Raw genomic sequence first — 23,179 nt, forward strand, 5'->3', positions numbered from 1 at the left:
CCAACTGCCACAGCCAAGTCTTTTAATCGTGGAAAGAAATCTCAAATGATCAGAATAACAAAAGCTTCAATTCTAGTTCAGTAACGTTCATTCCCTTGGGTGAGAAAGTTAAATATAGATAATTTAACTATATTTCAGTACATTGGGCCATTTCAAAGTATCCTTTAAATCCTTATTTAACTACACAGAATTATTTGCCCTGTCTTTGGGACCTTTACCTGGGTCAAAATGCATAGCCAGAAATGCATCTATCATTTTGCCATGAATTATAATAGGACAATTTTTGTTCATAACTGCATTGGGCATGCAGTACAATTAAATGTCAAAAGTTAAAATGGAAGTTTCAGATTTCTGCTCTAACAGCCATGTCAAAATAATGGCTGTTATTTTGGTAATTGAAGGTAATTGAAGCAACACACAGAAAAAATGCTGGTGAACACAGCAGGCCAGGCAGCATCTATAGGAAGAGGTAGAGTCGACGTTTCAGGCCGGAACCCTTCGTCAGGACTAACTGAAAGAGGAGATAGTAAGAGATGCTGCGTTCACCAGTATTTTTTTGCGTCTGTTGCTTGAATTTCCAGCATCTGCAGATTTCATGTCTGCGCTTAAGGTAATTGATCTTAGATTTCTCACAGATGAGGTCAGTTACCATCAAAGAATTTTTATGCAGCATTTTTTAACCACATTGGGGAACTTTATGCACTGAAAGACAATTAAGATAGGTGGGGGAAATCTGATATCCCAAGAGCTGGCATCAACGTGATGGGCTGAACAGCTTCACAATGGAAAAAATATGTATTATATGATTAAATTGAGTAACAGACCTATGAAGGTCAATTCAATTCCAGCGATATTTTTCCTGTTATTAAATACCAAGCTTGGCTGTCTAACAGAGGTGATTAATTCCTGCCAGTTATTAATTAAACTAGTGCTTGGCGTTCATTATTGCAGCTCAGGGGATGAGTGTTTTGGAGAAACACTCAGCTTCATCAGACATTAGAAAGAATTATTTTGGAATGACTCACCTTTTCCTTCCCTGATCACCGAGGAAATTATATAGGCGACAGAAACACTTCCTATGTTATTGTAAGTTTCCCGCTCCCAAATAACGTGTGCACAGCAGAAGGAAAACAGAAATTAACCTGCACCTTCTGTTCAGTTCCTGCATTGAAACTTCTATACCAATTATGCTGGGTACATCCTAACCGGGTTAAAGAGAGGCAACAATTTGAGTTAAATGGTAATTAAAGGCAGTGCCCTTGCAGAAGGCAAGTGTAAACAGAGGTAGGTTACCATTCGAAAGTCCTTAGTCACACCTTTCATTTAAACATTATGTTTAATGAAAAAGTTTGCAATATCAAAGAGTCAGAGTTAATATCACTGGCATACATCATGAAATTTGTTTTGTGGCAGTATAGCACAAAACAATAACAAAGACTATAAATTATATAGACAAACTAAATTAAACAATAGTGCAAAAGAGAAAAAAAAGTGAGGCAATGTACTTGGGTGGTTCATTGTCCATTAAGAAACTTGATGGCTGGGGTGGGGGGGGGGAAAAGGAGAAAGAAGAGGTTGTTCCTAAACCTGTCTCTCTCTTCAGGCTCCCGTGCCTCCTCCCCTGATGGTAGCAACGAGAAGGGGGCATGCACTGAGTGATGGGAGTCCTTAATGATGGATGCCACCTTTGTCAGGCATCACTTTTTGAAGATCATTTGACTTTTGCTGCTTGAGTACTTATCACAGGTCACTGTCAATCAGTTATTTTCATTAAATGAGATGGCAAGGCTTTGGGGTGATGTGGCAGAACATGCATGTCATCACTTCCTGCAAAGCAAAAACTTGTAGCACAAGTGATAACGGCACTTCATTTCTAGATGAGCTCAATGCCTTTTAGGCACACTTTGAATCACCACCTATATAACTCCCCACCTCTTCAGAAGGGAGTGAAATCTGACTGGGAGGCCAAAATCAGGACATCCTTCAAGAGGGTGAACTCACTAAGAGAATCCAGCCCAGACGGCATACCGAGCCAAGCAATGGAGATCTATTCCAGCCAGTTGGTCTACACAATCAAGGACATCTTCAAATTCTGAGGCTCCCGTCTGATTCAAAAGGGCATCTTATAGTGTTGGTGCATAAGAACTGCACGGTGAGCTGTCTCAGTGACTACCATCCAGGAGCATTAACATCCAATCCAATGCAATGAAGAGCTTTATGTTGGTTATGGCACAAACCAACTCCAGCCTCAAATTATCTGGATCTCCTTCAATTTGCCTTTCACTATAATCGGTCAAAAGCAGATGCTATTTCAAGGTCTCTCCATTTTGTTACCCAACATATGACGCACACACTGGATTCCTGTTAATTGGGCCATTGGTTAATCAGTGCAGCTGCTTATTTGGGACAACTCTTAAAAAAACAAAAGCCAATCAAGAAAATTGCTGGGATTCCCTTTGTTTATTTGTGACACTATGCTGCATTGGGACAGGAGACTTGCTGAACAGATTCCAACTAGCTTCAGTTGTGCTCACTTGCATGGCCATTAGACTCTACATGCTAAGAGCAAACTTAAAAAAAAAAACACCAGTTGCATGTGTTTGTGTTCAAAAAGTAGTCATTTTTGTCACTGATATTTGGTGAGAAGTAAGCAGTAAAAGTTCAGAACTGTTTTTCTCACAGCAGTTTCAAGCATTCAGGTTTGGAGATTCTAGAAATGGCCAGGAATGAAAATTTAAAAGATTCATTACTTCAACAAGAATTATGAAGGTATTGATTATCATTTTGAATGTTAAAATGAAAAAGATGGAGAATGCATTCATCGATAACACTAAATGAAGGGAATCTATTACAAAGCATCTATACCAGGTTTTTGTGCTGATTTTGTTCATTGTGTACACTAGATGAATTCCTCTGACAATAACTATTTGTATCTAATAGTTTTTTTAGTACAAAAGTAGCATTGATAGTGTGCTAATTTGTTCTACATTTCATTTAAGTATGTTACTTGCTACTGAGTTATATTGTAGTTTTTAAAAACACACTTCTTAAAACAATTTCCATGAAACTTGGGCTAACTGGGGCAGCCAATTAATTAGGCCAAAATGTACTGGCCCTGATGTGTCACAATTAACCAGAATCCACTGTGTACACTTGTTAGAATTGATAGATAGAAAGCCTACAGCACAATACAGGCCCTTCAAACCACAAAGTTGTGCTAAACATGTCCCTACCTTAGAAATTACCAAGGACTACACATAGCCCTCTATTTTTCTAAGCTCCATGTAACTATTCAGGCATCTCTGAAAAGACGATACCGTATCCGCCTCCACCACCATTGCTGGCAGCCTATTCCACGCACTCACCACTCTCTGCGTAAAAAACTTAATCCTAACATCTCCTCTGTACCTACTTCCACGCATTTAAAAGTTGTGCCCTTGTGTCAGCCATTTCACTCTGGAAAAAGCCTCTGACTAGCCAAAAGATCAATGCCTCTCATCATCTTATACACCTCTATCAAGTCACCTCTCATCCTCTGTTGCTCCAAGGAGAAAAGGCCGAGTTCACTCAACCTATTCTCATAAGGCATGCTCGTCAATCCAGGCAACATCCTTGTAAATCTCCTCTACACCCTTTCTATGGTTTCCATATCCTTCCTATAGTGAGGTGTCCAGAACTGAGCACAGTACTCCAAGTGGGGTCTGAGCAGGGTCCTATATAGCTGCAACATTACCTCTCGGCTCCTAAACTCAATCCCATCGTTGATGAAGGCCAATACACCGCATGACTTCTTAACCACAGAGTCAACCTGCCTAGTAGCTTTGAGTGTCCTATGGACTTGGACCCCAAGATCCCTCTGATTCTCCAAACTGCCAAGAGTCTTACCATTAGTACTATATTCTGCAATCATATTTGACCTACCAAAATGAACCTCCTCACATTTATCTGGGTTGAACTCCATCTGCAACTTCTTAGCCCAGTTTTGCATCCTATCGATATCCCACTGCAACCTCTGATGGCCCTATCCAAAACACCCCCAAGATCTGTGTCATCAGCAAATTTACTAACCCATCCTTCCCCTTCCTTATCTAGGTCAGTTATAAAAATCACAAAGAGTAGGGGTCCCAGAAAGATTCCTGAGGCACACCACTGGTCACCAACCTCCATGCAGAATATGACACATCTACAATCACTCTTTGCCTTCTGTGGGAAAGGCAGTGCTGGATCCACAAAGCAATGTCCCCTTGGATCCCAATGTCCCCTTGGATCCCATGCCTCCTTACTTTATCAATAAGCCTTGCACGGGGTACCTTGTCAAATGCCTTGCTGAAATCCACACACACTACATCTACTGCTCTACCCTCATCAATGTGTTTAGTCACATCCTCAAAAAAATTCAATCAGCCTCATAAGGCACAACCTGCCTTTGACAAAGCCATGCTGACTATTCCAAATCATATTATGATTCTCCAAATGTTCATAAATCTTGCCTCTCAGGATCTTTTCCATCAACTTATCAACCACTGAAGTAAGACTCATAATTTCTATAATGCCTATAATTTCCTGGGCTATCTCTACTCCCTTTCTTGAATAAGGGAACAACATCTGCAATCCTCCGGAACCTCTCCTGTCCCTATTACTGAAGCAAAGGTCATTGCCAGAGGCTCAGCAATCTTGTCCTTCACCTCCCACAGCAGCCTGGGGTACACCTTGTCTGGTCCCAGTAACTTGCTTTCCAAAAGCTCCAGCACATCCTCTTTCCCAATATCTACATGCTCAAGCTTTTCAATCTGCTGCAAGTTATCCCTACAATCACCAAGCTGCTTTTCCATAGTGAATATTGAATGCCTTGGGGTTTTCTTTAATCCTGTCAGCCAAGGTCTTCCCATGGCCCCTTTTGGCTCTCCTGATTTCATTCTTAAGCTCCTTCCTGCTAGCCCTATAATCTTTTAGATCTCTATCATTACCTAGTTTTTAAAAAAAACTTTTCGCAAGCTTTTATTTTCTTCTTGACAAGACTTACAACAGCCTTTGTACACCACGATTCCTGTACCCTACCATCCTTTCCATCTCATTGGAATGTACCTATGCAGAACTCCACGCAAATATCCCCTGAACATTTGCCACATTTCTTCCATACATTTCCCTGAGAACATTTGTTCCCAATTTATGCTTCCAAGTTCCTGTCTGATAGCCTCATATTTCCCTTACTCCAACTGAACGCTTTCCTAAGTTGTCTGTTCCTATCCCTCTCCAATGCTATGGTAAAGGAGATAGTGATCATAATTCTATCTCCAAAATGCTTTCCCACTGAAAGATATGACAAGTTCATTTCCCAATACCACATCAAGTATACCCTCTCCTCTTGTAGGCTTATCTACATACTGTGTCAAGAAACCTTCCTGAACATAACTAACGAGCTCCACACCATCTAAACCCCTTGCTCAAGGGAGATGCCAATCATTATTTGGAAAATTAAAATCTCCCACCATGACAACCCTGTTATTATTACACCTTTCCAGAATCTGTCTCCCTATCTGCTCCTTGACGTCCCTGTTACTATTGGGTGGTCTATTAAAAACACACCCAGTAGAGTTATTGACCCCTTCCTGTTCCTAACTTCCACCCACACACACAGTGGACAATCCCTCCATGACTTCCTCCTTTTCTGCAGCCGTGACACTATCTCTGACCAACAGTGTCACGCCCTTCTCTCTTCTGCCTCCCTCCTTGCCCTTTCTGAAACATCTGAAGCCTGGCACTTGAAGTAGCCATTCCTGCCCCTGAACCATCCAAGTCTCTGTAACGGCCACAACATCATAGTTCCAAGTACTAATCCACGTTCTAAGCTCATCCGCTTTATTCATAATACTCCTTGCATTAAAATAGACACATCTCAAACCATCGGTCTGAGTGCATCCCCTCTCTATCACCTGCCTATCATCCCTCTTGCACTGTCTCCAAGCTTTCTCTATGTGTGAGCCAACCGCCTCTTTCCTCATCTCTTCAGTTTGGTTCCCACCCCCCAGCAACTCTAGTTTAAACTCTCCCAATAGCTGTAACAAACCTTTCCACCAGGATATTGGACCCCCTCAGATTCAAGTGCAATCCATACTTTTTGTACAGGTCACACCTGCTCCAAGAGGTGCAAAAAGAACAAATTACCTAAAAAATTATCTAAAAAGAGGCGAAAATTGAGATAGTATTCAGGGACTGTCCAAAAATATCTGAGGGCGGAGAGAAAGAAGCTATACCGAAAATGTTGTGTGCCTTTATGTACATGCTTTCTGATGCTAGAAATGAGAATACTTGTCCTGGATGATTGGGGTCCTCAATGATGGATGTTGTCTTTATGAGGCATCATCTTTTTAAGATGTTCTAAATGCTTGGGTGGCTAGTGCCCATGATGGAGCTGGCTGAGTTTACAATACTCTACAGTGGCCCCTCCACACCAGACAGTGATGTAACCAAGTTAGCTACATCTGTAGAAATTTGCTAGAATCCCAAAGCACAGAAATGCAAAAGGCAGCAGAGAGGTGTTGACATGGAATGGTCTATCATGGGCATAGCTCTCATCAACAACCTCAGCATCTACAGGAAGTGCTACCTCAAGTTGGCAGTATCAAGATTCCCCACCAGTGATTCAATTCTGAGAATGCAAACAGTATACAGTCCAGAATTCTTACTTTTCACAGACATTCATGAAACAGGAAAAATGTCAAAGAACGAATGACAGAAACATAAAGACCCCTCTCCCATGCACAAGCAGTAGCAAGCGTTGACCCCGCCCTCACTTGCACCTACAAAAGCACTAAAACCCCTCCCTCCACCACCATGCAAACAACAGCAAAGCCTCCAAAGAGACTTTGATCTATCTGGCTCATTATTCCTACCTGATGGCGGCAGCAATTAGAGTTATAGAAATTTGAAGTCCCACACCACTGGGTTCAGGAATTTCTTACAACCACCAGATTCTTGAACCTACTTGGACAATTCTAACCCTACCTCAACAATGGATCACATCTTGTACCACCAGAGACCTCTCCAATTATGTCTTTGTGCAAAATTTAGAACTTACTGCAAAAAGAGCATTTTACCCATTATATGTATAATTTATATTCTGTTTGCTATCTATACCTGCGTGCCTGTTATGCTGTTGCAAGCATTTCATTGTAGTGTACCTCACTGTACCAGTGCACATGGTAATAAACTCTACTTCAGTTGAGTTGCAGAATCAGAAAACAACTTAACAGCGAAATAAGTCATTTTGGTCAAGTGTGTTCATGATACCGTTTTGAAAAAACCAAGAGATTATCTTACTCATCTTCCAATTACAGAATTGCCATGTTCAAGTATTGTATTTGAGAACATTAAAAAAATTTGGCAATAAAAATGTAAAAAAACCAAAGCACACACATCTCTTCAGCCTTTCCTGCTAATCTTTGTTCACAGTTCGTCATTATTTATTTTCTCAATGGTAATGATTTTGCACACAACCAAATCAAATCTTCTCTTCGTTGCTGGTGGTTCCGGACTGTTGGAATATGATCACACTCTTGCTAATTTCACCACATACACCAAATTATCTCATTCTTCACACTATTGCATTAAATATGCTCTCCACCCTTCTGCATTACCATGCACTGAACTGAACACAATTATTCCAAGTGATCCTTAACTTGTGGTATAATTGATTAGTATAATTTTGTTTTTATTTACCAGAGCAAAATTTCTTATTCATTTCACTGTAAATGGGTGACTTATCAAATTCTCAACTTTATCATGAGGAAAAATATCTTTCCAGCAACAGACTTAAAGCCTTCTCAAAATCTTCCTAACTCCAGCGAATAGAAGCCTAAATTGTTGCTTTATTTAAAAAAATCTTTTGCAGTAATCATTTAATGAACTATGCAATCCAAGTGAAATTTTTCCTTAAATAGGAAACCAAATCCGAATGCAGTACTCCAAATGTGATCTCGAAAATAGTCTGTACTGTTGTAGCAAGCTAAGTTATAGCCCAGCCCTTTTGCAATGAAGCTCAATATTCCCATGCCTTCCACTTACTTGCTGTATGTGCATACCAACTGTGTTTCATATCCAAGGACATCCTGTTTCTTCTGTACTAAAGAACTATAGTATTTTTTCTCCACATGATTAATAGACTGTTCTTCTGTTTGTCCAAAATGGATAACCTTTATTTCCACACATAATCCAACTGCCACCTTTTTGCCCATTTGCCCAATCCATATCCCTTTATAGATTCTTTGATTACTCCTCACAACTCATTTTCCCACTTATTCCTTTCATGCTCAGAAAATTTGGCTACAATTCACAAATAAAAGAGAATCTGTAGATGCTAGAAATCCAAGCAACAGACACAAAATACTGGAGGAACTCAGCAGGCCAGGCAGCATCTATGGAAAAAAAAAGAGTACAGTCGACTTTTCAGGCTGAAGAATGTCAGCCCGAAACGTTGACTGTTCCTATAATGCTGCCTGGTCTGCTGAGTTCCTCCAGTATTTTAGGTGTGTTGCTACAATTCACAAGATCCCTTAATCAAAGTGATTAATATGGACTGTAAGTAGTAGAAGCTTCAGCACTAATACCTGTGACAACTTATAATTACAGCCTGCCAATCTGAAAATTACTCATTTGCCTTTTTTTGTTACTCATTTGCCAGTCCTCTATCAAAGCTAATATATTATGCTCTATCCCACAAATTGTTACTGTTATATGGCAAGGTAATCAACAGCCAATCTTCAACTGTTTTAGCACATTGAACAGAGCATTGAAAGAAACATACTTTCTTCAGCCGATCCCTTTACCAATGCCCTTTTATTCACCCATCTTGTTTCTTCCTTAAAGAACACTAATATTAATCAGGAATGATGTCCCTTCCAAAGTGTATTGTCGATTCTGCTCAATGGAATTATGATTTTCTCAATGCACTTCTGAAAGATTCTAGGATTTTCTCATTCACCTATCAGGCCAGCTGGTCTTTTGTTTCCTAGTTTGTCTTCTTCCTTCTTTGGATAAAGTCATTACATTTGCAGTTTTCCAGTTCACTGAGACTTTCCTAAAGCCTGGGGAATTTTGGAAGATCACAAATATTGCTTGCACAATTAAGCTCATTCATTTATGTTCATTGGCTAGTTGCCTTAAGTTTCATTAGTTTGCCTCAGAACACTTCTCCAGTGATTTTTTAGTTCCTCTCTCCCATCTGTCCCTTGATTTTTTTTTACTATTAACAAGATGCTTTAGTGTCTTCCATCTGTCTTCATAGATATGCACAAATTCTCTGCCAATTTCACCAGTCTTATTCTACATGGAACCAATTTGTCTAGGCCCTCCTGAGGAATTATTCTCATTGTTGCCATAGTTCTGAGTTTTGTGGCATTTACAAACTTCAAAACTAAGTGCCAACGTATCCAATTACGGACCTTTAATACAGATTACAAAGAGAAATGGCTTTGGACAAATGCTTTGAAGTACAATTTTTTTTAAACCACAAGATTTCTGTCATATTGACAACTTAGTATCCATGCTGCCATTCTCCCTTGAGTAGCTTGTGAATGGCATAGGTTTTCGACAAAATACTTTCATAATGGTGTTACCCACACTATTCTCCTCATGTCTTCACCAGAAAACAAGTGAGGCATGATTTACCTCCAATATTTTAGTTCTTTAGTCCACCATTTTTCTCAGCATCAACTATATTTTCCTGTGTTATTGTCTGTAAACATATTTCTTCACTAGTATAACGCTATTTTTGTGTTAATCTCTTGACCCTATTGAATTTCTCTCATGAATGAGCAATAAGTCTCATGGCAAGCTTAGGTTGATTCCTATTTTATCCAAGATCCAATCAAAATAAATTCTGAAACCACCAACAATCACTTCTAGAGCATCTGTTCCTGGATTAGTCTTTAATACTTATAAATGCTCGTAACTGTAAATTGTAGTATACTCAAAATCCGATTATCTCCATTTTTCCAATCGACAGCAGAAGTAGGTCAATAGTAATGACAGACAATGTTCCAGATAAATGGGTACAGAATACTAGGATAAATCAACTTCTTAATTTGCATGTAGTATTATCTCACTGTGGTGATAGTATAAATTATTCAAATACTACCAGCTTGATTTAGTCAAGTAATTGGTCACGTAGGGAATCAATGCTTAGACTGACATCAGTATCCATGCAGGTTTATAAATGAAGAGGACTTTCACAATAGGGGATTTAGGCAAGATTCCTATAATCATAAAAGGCCAAAATGTCCTGAGAAAATATTGTTAAAATGTTAAATAGTTCTATTCAAATGTTAGGATGATAAACACCAGTCCTCATCATTTAGACCAGGGGTTCACAACCTTTTTTTTTAAAAAAAATGCCATGGACCCCTAACATTAACAGAAGGGTCTGTGGATCCCAGATTGGGAACCTCTGGTTTAGACAGTGAGGGAAGATGATCAGGAAACCTACTGGTACAGCATAAATATCTTGAATTTGAAGTAACGGGAAGAAGCTGTCATATCAAGTGTCACCAGGTGGCTTAACAGACGAAGACCTGAAATTTCTATGGCAAGCTAGCAGTCATCAACAGGATGCTCGGTTGATCACATTTGTCTATGGCATCCCAAAGTTATAAAGTGGATAACCAAATCAGAATTCTTGCTCAGGATTAATTTCCAATCATATCACATACAAGTAATACGTAGTTAAGTATTGATGATTTACTGGGACCTCCTGAACCAAATCCCAAGCAAGAATTCAGTGTGTTAACAAGCGAAGGAGCAAGGCTGATGGAAAAAAAATGAAGATAAGAAATGGCAGGCAAGAGACAGTCTTAAGCTATTAAGAAGACACAGTCTTAAAGACCAAGGACAGGCAACAGTCATTTTTTTTCCCTGCAAAGCTCCAAAAGGTATATTGACTTGAACATCACCATCCTGTGTGCCCCTGACAGGGAAATCAAGGCAGGGTCATATGCCAAGTTTTATAAGTAAAATATGCAAAATATGATTTTATTTCACTTTGAGGAACAACAACTTCAGCTGCATAATTTCAGTAAAAGTAATTGAAATAAGGCCACCATGCATAGAACAACAGCCCACTGCTGTCTAATTAGACAGAAGACTCCATAGCAATTGCCGTGTTCCTGTATCAGATTGATAAGCTGTTACAATTATCCATCCATTTTAGATCTTTCAGGTGTATAATCTTATCAACATTACAAATGATTCTGTTGACCAAAGAGACAATCTTTAAAAAGGTAATTATGATATTACACTAACTCTCACTCTGACTTTAGCAACACATCAATCCTGAATTTCCTACAAATTGTAGATTCCATACACTGATAATTTTATTGGACGTACATCAGCCAATGCACAGGACAGAAACGTAGCAAAGGTCTACTCAAAGGAAGTGTGGATATCAAAGCAAGGGGACAACAAGCAGAAGTGACCTAAAACTACTGGGAAATTCCAAGTCAAGGAGAAAACTAACTTGCTTACAATGCTGCACAGGAAGATAAATGTTATGTCTATCCAGACTGTACTTCCACTTATTTGTTGCCTTAATATACTGCTGTTGTGGCTCTCTATTCTATGTAGTTTTCCCAGCTATCGAACAATGTACAGATTAATTTTATTCTTATGTCTCAAAGCAAAGGTACTTGATGTCTTCTCTATAATCCATACACTATCATAAACACATCTGGAAGTAAAACACACCAGCATTTACTATCACTTGATATATCTAAATCTACAATTATTCTGTTGCAACAACCATACTAAGATATTTTCCTGAGCGAAGTAATACTTGCAACATACAGGTTTCTTTTAACAAAGATGAAAAGTTGGCCATTACCCAATGTGATCAGTTTCCAGACCAGTTTTTTTTTCATGAAAGTGATGAATCAAGTTCAAAAAAAGCAGCTTCAATTACCTTCTTCAGTTGTGGAAACATTTTGAAGAAGCCATTGAAAAATATCATTTCCTGAAAAATAATAAAATGATTTTCAGAATGAACTTGGAATTTATAAAAGGTAGTTTTAAACATTAAATATTAAATCATTTATTTAGGATATATCCGGTTAGAGTTCATTGCAATTGCCTTTGGAACTTTGACTTGTGTCTTATAAGACCCACTTAAATGTTACAATGCCAGGAGTCGCATTACTTACATTGATATCCTTTGGGCACTTTATTAAGAGCATTATTGGGGGTTAATTTCACAAAGCCAAGACCAAAGATTGGTCTTCAGCAACAGCATCTGAGATCTACAAAACTGATCACAAACCTCCCCCAACCTTGAGCAGGGGAGATAATTATGTAGACAAATGGTTAAGCATTCTTCAATGCTCAGAAATGACGAGAAATTGAGATACTGGAGCAGCAGCAGGCTACAAGGTTCTCCAGTTTTACTTTGCCGTTCAATAAAATCATGACTGTTTCTCTACAACATCTAAAAGTTCTCACACTACCCCTCTATATTGATCATCTTAGCATCAGTGTTGAATATACACAACAAATGGACATCTTTAGTCCACAGGCTGGAGAATTTGACTGTCACAGTAGCAGAGCAGTTAGCATAACTTTATTACACTGCTTGCGACCCAGGTTCGACACAGTCACTGTAAGGAGTTTATAGGCTTTCCTTCTGAGCTTATGGGTTTCCATGGGTGCTCTGGTTTCCTCTCACATTCCAAAGACTTACAAGTTAGGAGGATAACTGGTCACATTTTGTAGTGCAGGTTCATTGGGCCAGTTAAGATGCTGCATCTGTAAATAAAAATGACTTCAAAAAGATTCATAATCCAACAAGTGAAATGCCACTTATGCTATTTCCAATGGGGTGTATGGGGTGTCAGGGAAAGGGTAGCACCTCTGGTGGGGGAAACATGTCGCGTCCTTTTCAAGGTGGTTATAGTCCACCTTGGGTCTCCACCTGGCACTCAGCTCTCACCTGTGGCTCCTCATAGCTGTTTACATGTGACAGCAGCCACACCCCGGGCAACAGCTTCGACAAGCCGGCTAAACCAGATGAGGGTAGCCGACGGGTCTCAAACCCTCGGTGAGATAGGGAGTTGTCTATCTCAGCACGTGAAGACAGACTCTGGCGGATTGAGCGGACGAGACCAATGGAAGGTCCAACGGTCAAGAAAGCGGTCTTTGCAGGCGTCGTGGAATGTGTAGAGCACGACAAGACACAGAAGACGCCCTGGTCATCCATTGCACCTAGTCCCATCTCCAGCTGTCTCGACTCTTGTCTTGCCACTGGATCCAGATGGGAATTGGGAAGAGAGAGAGGCTGACGCTGCACAACTCTCCCTCACTTAAATCCAAATCATGCGCTAGTCTTGACACCACCAGCTGGCTGGTGGCATAAGCAGTGGACTTCTGGGTGAGAGGTCCCAAGTTCGAATCTGGCTGGCTCCCTTGCATGCTCTCCATCCATGCTGAGTTGAGCGTTGAGCTAGCAACTCGACCTCTTAAAAAGTACTAATGGAGTCGAGGTCTTCATCGATGATGATGGACGAACCTTATTATTTCCAAATATTTATCTCTCAACCCGAGATGATCACCAAATATCCTTAACTACACAGATTAAAGTTATTATATAAAACCTGGAAAAATGGATTTGATAGCTTTACATTTCTGTAATCGTCTTGATTCAAGTGCAATGATTCAATAATTAATAAGTCCAGACTCAATAAGCAGCAAGTCCACCACTTCCACTTCAAGTTCACAATGTTCCCAACATTGCTCCTAGGTCCCCATGTACCTGCTAGACTCATGTTTGGAAGAGTCCAGAGAAACTCAGTGATATGTAGAATGATACTAATTGAGTCCAATCACAAGGGGAGTTGGCATGTTGGTGGAAAGACTGCATCAACTGTGGCCAAATGAGGATTAATGAGGCACGATCAATTGAGGTGCTGCTGGTGGTGAAATGGGGTGAAAGGTGCCTGTGGGAGAGCAGACACAGAGCACATTACTTAAGGAGACCAAATAGTCCATGTGCTGACAGAACTCTTAAGTTACCCTGAACAGGCCTCAGACACTCAAAGCCTACTTGTGTGGATAAAATCCTGGAAGCAGTGTTCAGTGTGCATCCTACACCACTGCACAGGCCTGGAGTCCTGCTGGGTCAAAAGCACAGAGGATGCAGAATTTGTATTCCTTGCGCAAGACAGAAAAAATGAAAAAAATTCTTTTACAATTTTTCATTGGAATTAAATTGTGCATCACTAAATTGTGCCATCAACTTTGTGTTGGTTGTGTCTGATCACGTCAGGCCTTCCTTCAGATGGTACCAGTAAGTGGCATCGTTTTGCACGCAGTTCCAATGGGAGTCACTAAATATTCCCATTTCAGACCACTGCAGCTGAGATCCAGTGACAGCCATGGGTACTTCAATAAGCAACATCGTTTGAAGATTTAAACAAAATCTATTGATACTCAAAAATCGACTAACCCTGGACAGCGGATGCAAACCACAAGCACAGTTGCCCTTTAAGAAAATAGAAGCCAGGAGACACTGTGCACCATAATCAGCAATCATAAAACAGCGCACCCTGATGTCTTCCTGATTACTACAGGTATTTCAACTAGGCCAATTCAAAATCTCTGAACTACCAACAACATACCACCTGTGGAATTCAGGGATTCATCTTTGAACCTAAACAAATAGATCACAGTTGTCACTGACTTCAAGACCTGTGTGCACGAGTGCGCACCTTTGAGAATATACCAGACATAACCAAACCAAAGCCATGGATGAACCAGGAGATTCGTCGTCTGCTGAGGGCTAGGTCTGTGGCATTCAAGACTGGTGATCCAGAACTGTACAAGTAGTTCGGGTATGATCTACAAAAGGCTTTTTTAAGAGCAAAAGGACAATTCTGATTGAAGTTAGAGACAGAATCAGATGTACGTCGGCTTTGGCAGGGTTTGCAGGTCATTATTTCCTAAAAAGTGAAACCCAAGATCATGAATGGCTGTGATGCTTCACTTCCAGATAAGCTCATGGTTTAAGACTGCCTGCAGCATCTGGTGACTCTTTGATCTGTCTCAGAGTCCGACATCAAAACATTTTTCCAAGAGGGAGAACCGTCAAGGCATCAGGCCCTGATGGTGTACCTGGCAAAGCTCTGAAAACCTGTGCCAATCAGCAGGTGGTAGTATTCAAGGACATCTTCGATCTCTCACTGTCGAAGTTTCCCTCCTGCTTCAAAAGTGTGATAATCATACCACTGCCCAAGAGCAGGGGAAGCTTCAATGACCATCGCCCAGTTACACTCACATCTACCGTGAAGTGCTTTGAGAGGTTGGTCATGGCTAGAATCAACTCTTACCCAAGGAGCTGGACTCATTGCAATTTGTCTTTGCCAAAATAGGTCTACAGCAGATGCAATCTCACTGGCCTTGGATCAGCTGGACAACAGCAATACCCATGTCAGGCTGCTGCTGTTTATTCAGTGTGCAATTCAATCATAGCCCAGTTCTAATCAACAAGTACCAAAGACTGTCGCAAATTTCTACACCTGTATCGTGGAGAGCATTCTAACTGGGTGCATCACCACCTGGCATGGAAGGGCTACTGTACTGGATTGGAAAAAGCTGCAGGAACTTGTAGTCAGCCAGTTCCATCGTGGGCACTAGTTCCCCAGCATCAACAATACCTTCAGAAGGTGAAGCCTCAAAATGTAGCATCCCTCATTAAGGACCCCTATCATTCAGCACATGCCCTCTTTGCATTCCTATCACCAATGTGGTACAGGAGCTGGAATGAACACACACACACACACCCCCACCCAGAACACACACACACACACACACACACACACACACACACACACTTAATAAATATATTTATTTAGTAACTTACTGAATACAATATTAAGTTTTGTGCTAAATGATGGCAGATCTTTCAGTACATTAACAGAGGTTAGATTTAACTGAATTAATAGGAAGTGCATAAGATGTGTAATAGCAACTCTCACTTATGAGCAATTTCTATTGAACAACACTGGGCCACAGTGCAAAGAAAAGTGCTCCCTACAAAGCACTAGTGGTAGTAGGAGCTACTGATGTAAGGAGCAACGCAGAGGGTAGCATCTCTGATAGGCACCATCACAACCTGCTCTGCTGAGCAGCACATGAGAGTTTCTGCATTGCAATAATAAAAAATGCAATCAGTACCCTAGGTATTGAAAGACCTGGAAGTTTCATCACTATGTCTTAAAGTGAATGATTCTAGTCACAGACTGTTGCCAGCTCTCATACACTCTACTGTGGTGTACATTCCCTAATGCTGCTCCCCCTATCCCCCTTCACTTCAACCCTCTTGTACCTGCACTCAGGATCTATGAGAGGGAGGCGAGTCAGCTGTTCTGGAGGCAGAAGACCAGGAAAGTGCCAGGCCCAGACGGCCTGTCACCCTCCTGCCTGAAGACCTGTGCTGATCAGCTGGCCCCCATCTACACACTGATCTTCAATAGATCACTGGAGCTGTGTGAAGTCCCTCATTGCTTCAAGCGCTCCAATATCATTCTAGTCCCTAAGAAATCCACTGTCGAGGGACTAAATGACTATAGGCCTGTTGCCTTGACATCTGTGGTCATGAAGTCCTTTGAGAGACTAGTGTTGGCTTACCTGAAGGACATCACAGGCCCCCGGCTGGACCCCCTGCAGTTTGCTTATCGGGCAAATAGGTCAGTGGATGATGCAGTCAACATGGGACTGCATTACATACTACAACACCTCGACAATCCACGAACTTCTGCGAGGGTCCTGTTTGTTGACTTCAGCTCAGCGTTCAACACCATCGTCCCAGAAATCCTCCACTCCAAACTCACCCAGCTCACTGTCTCCCCTGCCATCTGTCAGTGGATCACAAGCTTCCTGACTGACAGAGTGCAGCAAGTGAGGCTGGGGAGCATCATTTCTAGCACCCGGACAATCAGTACCGGTGCTCCCCAGGGATGTGTGCTCTCCCCACTGCTCTTCTCCATTTACACTAATGACTGCACCTCACAGGATCCAGCTGTTAAACTCCTGAAGTTTGCAGATGACACAACTGTCATTGGCGTTATCCGAGATGGTGATGAGTCTGCATACAGACGGGTGGTGGAATGGCTGGCCCTCTGGTGTGGTCAGAACAATCTGGAGCTAAATACGCTCAAGACTGTGGAGATGACGGTGGACTTCAGGAGGAGCCCCCAATACTCCCCCCACTCACAATACCCAACAGTATTGTGACTGCTGTGGAGACTTTCAGGTTTCTGGGTGTCACAATCTCCCAGGACCTGAAGTGGACACCCAACGCGGACACTCGTATCAAAAAGGCTCAGCAGAGGTTGTATTTCCTACGTCAACTCAGGAAGTACAACCTGCCTCAGGAGCTGCTGATTCAATTCTACTCAGGAATAATCCAGTCTGTTCTCTGTTCATCCATCGCTGTCTGGTTTGGATCAGCTACCAAACAAGACAAGAATAGACTCCAAAGAACCCTCAGGGCTGCGGAAAGGATTATTGGCGTGAAGCTGCCCTCGATCCAGGACTTATATGCATCTAGAGTCAGGAAGTGAGCAAGCAACATCACTGTAGACCCATCACACCCTGGACATCACCTGTTCCAACTCCTTCCTTCTGGTAGGCACTTTAGATCACTGTATGCCAGGACAAATAGGTACAAGAACAGTTTCTTTCCGTATGCCATCAGTCTTATGAACACTTGAATTTTAGTTTATTATAAACAAAGTCCACCTGTACATACACAGGTATACTTAATTGTATAAAGTTCATGGTTATTTGCACTATTGTTTTGTTTGCTTTTGATTTTGTACAGTGAGAGCTCAGGGAAACCGGCATCAAATTCCCTGTATTTGTCCACATACTTGGCGATAATAAAGGATTCTGATTCTGATTCCAAGGATTTAATAGGTAGGTTGTCACAACAGGAGTCCACATTTGCAGTTTAAACAGATGCCATGGGGGCTGTGGGTTCAAATCTGTACTATGCCTTGAAGCTGCAGACATCCATTTCAGAGGGGAAGTGTTTTGTGTTGTCCAGAACAATGGAGAAAATTTAGCATGAAGTGATCAAACACTACTGCATTAAAGCACATTTTGGTGCGGTGCAATTAATTCCAATGAAACATTGTAAGGAAAATTTCTAATTTGTTACGAATTGAATAAGAACTATGATTTTCCCATCACCTCCTCTCCTGAGGTCTTTAGTGGAAATGCCCAGACTTAGCCCCTTGGGAGCAACCGTGGCACAGCAAAGGAGGCAGGTGTGGTGCCCTCTCTGGGTGACACTGCATTGGGTGTGTCAGCAATCCATCACTAACATCTTTGTTATGTTCCATCTCTGACCCACAGTTTCTTTTCTGTACATTTCCTTTCTTTGCATAGCCAGAATTTCATTACCACAGCCTGGGCAAGTGGTTTCAGAGTCGGAGCAATATAACATGGATACAGGCTCTTTGGGCCAATGACTCCATGCCAACCACTATGTCCATCCAGCCGGTCCCAATTTAATGCTTTCGGCCCACGTCCCTGTAAGGCCTGCCCCTCTACGTACCAATCCATGTGCTTCTTAAATGATAGTTGTATCTGCTTCAACCAGATCTTCTGGCAGCTAGTTCCATATACTCACCTCCTGCTGTAGAATAAGCTGCCCCTCAAGTTTCAAACCTTTATGCTCATGACCTAAATCTATGGCCCCTTCATTTCTACTTCCCTCCCCAAGAAAAATGGGTATCATCCACTTTATCCACGTTCATCATAAATTTAAACACTCAAGATCACTCTCAATCTCCCATGTTCCAAGGAATAAAGGACAACTTTTCCAAACAACTCTAGTCCTCTAGTACGGACAACCTCTTTGTAAATCTTTTCTCTAATCACTCTAGATTAACCATGTCTTAACTATAACAAGATGACCAAAACTGTAAACAGTATTTCAACTGCAGCCTTCCCTACAACTTTTACAACTGCAATAGTCCAAATTCTTTTATTTAAGGCCCAGAATGAAAGTCAGCATACTTAAAATATTTTTCCACCAAGCTGCCTCCCTGTGATGCTGCTTTCAATGAACGACGGTATGTGCTTGTTCTCCAAGGACCCTCTATTCCTTTACATTCCCCAGTGCATCGTCGTCGTCGGGGCTATCCCTCGAGGTCAAGGATGATGGCCTTCATTCTGAAGAAGTGGCCCACAGAGCAAAGACACCTGTTTGTGTATTTGATTAACATGTACTTGATGCTGCACTCCAAGAAGCACACAATATTTCACAAATCAACCAACCGATTCCAATGGCATGGAAACCATGACAATTGAGCTGATGGATTTGTTGCAGCCTTCATCCGCCTTCACAGCCGTTGAGTTCGAAGTAACTTCATTTGCCTGTTCCACCGCTGAGGTCTTGGTTGGATTGTTCTTTGTCAGGGACCTCACCCTCGACCTTACCGCCATGGGTGACCCTACCAGGAACACAGATCCAGACAGCATTGCTCTCGGGATCACAGGACCACACAAGCTTCTCCACCACGACAAGGTGACAATCCGCGGAGAAGCCCAGTGCATAGAATACGCTCAATGCCATTTAGCTTTCTAAAATGCATCAACCTACGCATATTTAAATTGTAATCTATTTACCACTGCTCAGCCCAATTCCATAACTGATTAAGATCCTCCTGTAAGCCATAATAACCTTCATTATCAACACCATCCCCTAATTTTCTGTCATTCACAATCACCGACCTTCAATTAAGAGAATGGTGGAGACCCAACATTGGCTTTTAATACCGATGGGCTTTGGTTAATCTGGGAGTCAAATAGGAGACTGAGGTCACTGAAATGGTATGCCATCAGTAGATGTCTGGCCTTGAACTTTATTAAGGCTGAGTGTTGCATTGAATAGATACTTCAATGTATTACAATAGAAAAGAATGACATCTCAAATGTAATTAAAAAAAAGATCCCCCTTTAAACTGTACCATTAAGTGTATGCACAAAGCATACTTCTCAAAGTAGAAGGGGAAACTTGCGCAACAGTATCCTTTGATATGCCATATGCTTATGAAGTAAAAGCCATTAGAGCAAAGGATTAAAAAAAAGGCTGGGCACCTTTCTGGTTAATTGCAAAAATAATGGTTGGAAATATTCAGCAGATCCAGCAGTACCTTCACAGATACACGTTTAAAGCTTCAGGGTTATGACCTTTCATTAGTTCCAGGGAAAGGTCGGAATTCAAACATGTTCCAAGGTGCGGTGGGGGGGGGGGGGGGAGGGCCCTAGAGACAAAAGTTGTATTTGTAATTGGATGGAATCCAACAGGTGATGAATCTTCACAGTGGATCCATCTGGAGGAGATGCAAGTAGAAGATGATGAATGCACAGATACATCCTAGGATGCACTGGGACACATCAGTAATGTAACCTGAGGTCTTCAGGTGTCTCAGGTCTCTCAATGTCAGACACTCTCACCTAGAAAACCCAGTCAAGGTGGATCAGGCCCCAGCTTGAAATACGTCCTGATGGCATACTGGAGGGAGTCCTGCTACTCTGCCTGGAGTAAGAGTTTCCGGCAATTGGAGATTGAACACTGTGGGCGACTCCACGCCGGGCTCCTGTGTCTCACTAGGGGTAAATGCTGTGCATTGCATTGCTCACTTCCTGCTCCAGGCATTTCATTTTGATCTGATGTACTTTTAAGACCACACATGTTCTTGTGGACTTGGTCGCAATTGCACTTCTCACTCGTAACTGATGGTCTATTCGCAAAGGTTGCTATTTTTAGGTCCTGGTGGGATACTCATCCTCTGCCCATCTCAGGCTTCCTGGGGTTAAGTTTCTGCAAATCTGTTTGTGGTTTGTAGGATATTTTCCTCTCAAAAGATGCTGGATGGTTTGCTAGCCTGTCCTGCCCTGGTTGCCACCTTTCCAAGCTGTCAGCTGTCTCACCAGTAGTCACCAATCTGTTCTTGGTTGTCACCCAGACCATTCGTGTATGTCAGTGGCTTTGCCAGAGCTCATGATTAAGAATACAGGAAAGAGAACGAAAATGTTGCAACCGTGATTTACAAAATGCTGCAATTGTTGGACATCTTTAAGTTAGAACTACTCAGGTTAGGTAACATCCACAGAGGGAAAAATTGAACATTAAAAGTTGATCTTTAATTTCAAAGATCTTTTATCTTTAATAGCTTTTTGACCAGTAAGTCCACAACTTACAATAATACTTCTAAATTTAGGAAACAAAATACTTCATGGATGTGCTAGTGACATTGGGTTTAACAAATTACTTTTTCAATAGTTTACAAGTGGGGAAAATGAAGGGAATACAGTTCTGAAGTTAATACCAATCACCTGAAGATACTGGATAAAGCCTCCCACTGGAAATTTTAATCTCAACTAGCTTCTTCTGTCACCTTCCAGCTTCTATTCCCTTGTCCTCCCAGCCTCTTATCCTGGCTTCTTCCCCCTTCTTTCCAGTCCTGATAAAGGGTCCCTACCCAAATTGTTGACTGTTTCTTCCTCTCCACAAACGCTGCCTGTCCTGCTGTTCCTCCAGCATTTGTGTTTCCAACTGGAGATTCTCCCCCACCCCACCCCACCCCACCCCACCCCACCCCATTCAGTAATATGCAAATGAAAATGTGACAGAATTAGGCAATAAAATAAAGAAAAATGGCCATTGCAAAAACCTGGGGTAGTTTGAGTAACTGAGAATAAGAATCCAAAGTTGGCCAGGAAATAATAGATAAGCAACTGCGGGCTTTCAAGGTAGAGATGGGTTATGAACCAATCTAGCATATCCTCAAGATGAGGAAGGATGGCTGGATCTTTGTGGTACTGGAAATAGAGGTCAGAATAATAGAGGAATATTCCTGGCAAATAAAATTACAGAATCCTTGAGAGAATACAATGTGGGGGAAAACTGAAAAGTTTGAAGAGGAAGTTTAAGAGATTAGTGTATAACAAAGATCACCTGAGAATATTTTCTAAACAAACAGCAATAGGAAAAATCAAAAGAAATAAGACTCCTCAGGAACAAATTTTTTTTTTAAAAAGGAAAAGGTTTCAGTGGACTCATCTGCCGAGTACCTTATATTGAGGAGGAGTGTAGCACGAGAAAGGATCTGTCTCCATACAGTTTGAACAAACGGTCACCAGAGTCCACCACCACCTGCAGCAGGAGTTCCTGCCAGGAATTTATGATATAAAAGCAACACACAAAATGCTGGAGCAACTCAGCAGGACAGGCAGCATCTATGGAAAAGAATAAACAGTTGATGTTTTGGGCTAAGACCCTTCATCAGGGCTGTTTACTATTTTTCATAGATGCTATTTTTTACTATTTACTTGAGTTCCTCCAGCATTGTGCGTGTTGCTTTGGATTTCCAGCACCTGCAGAAATTGTGTGTTTATGATATAAAACTAGGTGGCAGTGTAGGCTCTGAAGATACAAAGTGGCTTCAAGGAGATAGAGGCAGACAGAGAAAGATCACAGAGAATGGAATATAAAGGTGAGGAAAAATGTTGGCTGAACAAAATAGGAATGTTGAACTTTTAATTGGTGAGGGACTGCAAAGTGTTAGTGCTCAGAGGGGCTTGGGTGTAGAGCAAGTTAACATTAAGGTGCAGTTAATTGGGAACGCAAGAGGATGAGTACATGGGAGATCTTACTGATAAAGTTGATGTTATCTGGATTATTGAGTACAGATATGGCCTCGCCCCAAAATGTATTTGCGATAGACAGAATGCAGCAAAGGTGCACCAGACGCATCTGAGAGGGTAGATTTATCTCATGAAAAAAAATTTGACTATGCTCTTGACTTTAGCAGAGTGACAGCCAATCTCATTGAAACATACAGTACAAGTTTCTTGCAGGGCTCAGTGGGGCAAATGCTAGTATGAGTCCCCAGGCTGGAGTGAATTAAACTAGCAGCTACACTCACTTTGTGAATTCATAACTGCTATGAGATTTCCTTACACAAAGGGCAACAAATCCTTGGTATTCCCTATCCAAGAGGAAATCAGCTGCTTAATTGTTTAATATATTTGAGACTGATTTATAGATTTTTAAAATAAAATCAATTAAGTATGGAACTAGTACAGGAAAGTGGGGCTGTGGATCAACCATCATTTTATTAAATGGAAG

At 41.4% G+C, this 23,179-nt stretch overlaps 1 protein-coding gene across 1 annotated transcript in view; it reads right to left on the reverse strand.

Annotated features, from left to right (window-relative positions):
• The window catches only part of rgs11 (regulator of G protein signaling 11), a 148,816-nt gene that overhangs the window by 109,497 nt on the left and 16,140 nt on the right, over positions 1–23,179 (reverse strand). Inside the window, exon 3 of the mRNA XM_063059565.1 lies at positions 11,951–12,001. Coding sequence (XP_062915635.1) covers positions 11,951–12,001 — 51 coding nt within the window. The remainder of the gene's footprint in view (positions 1–11,950; positions 12,002–23,179) is intronic.

Source organism: Mobula hypostoma, chromosome 9 (assembly GCF_963921235.1).
Source record: "Mobula hypostoma chromosome 9, sMobHyp1.1, whole genome shotgun sequence".
Classification (NCBI taxonomy): Eukaryota; Metazoa; Chordata; class Chondrichthyes; order Myliobatiformes; family Myliobatidae; genus Mobula; species Mobula hypostoma.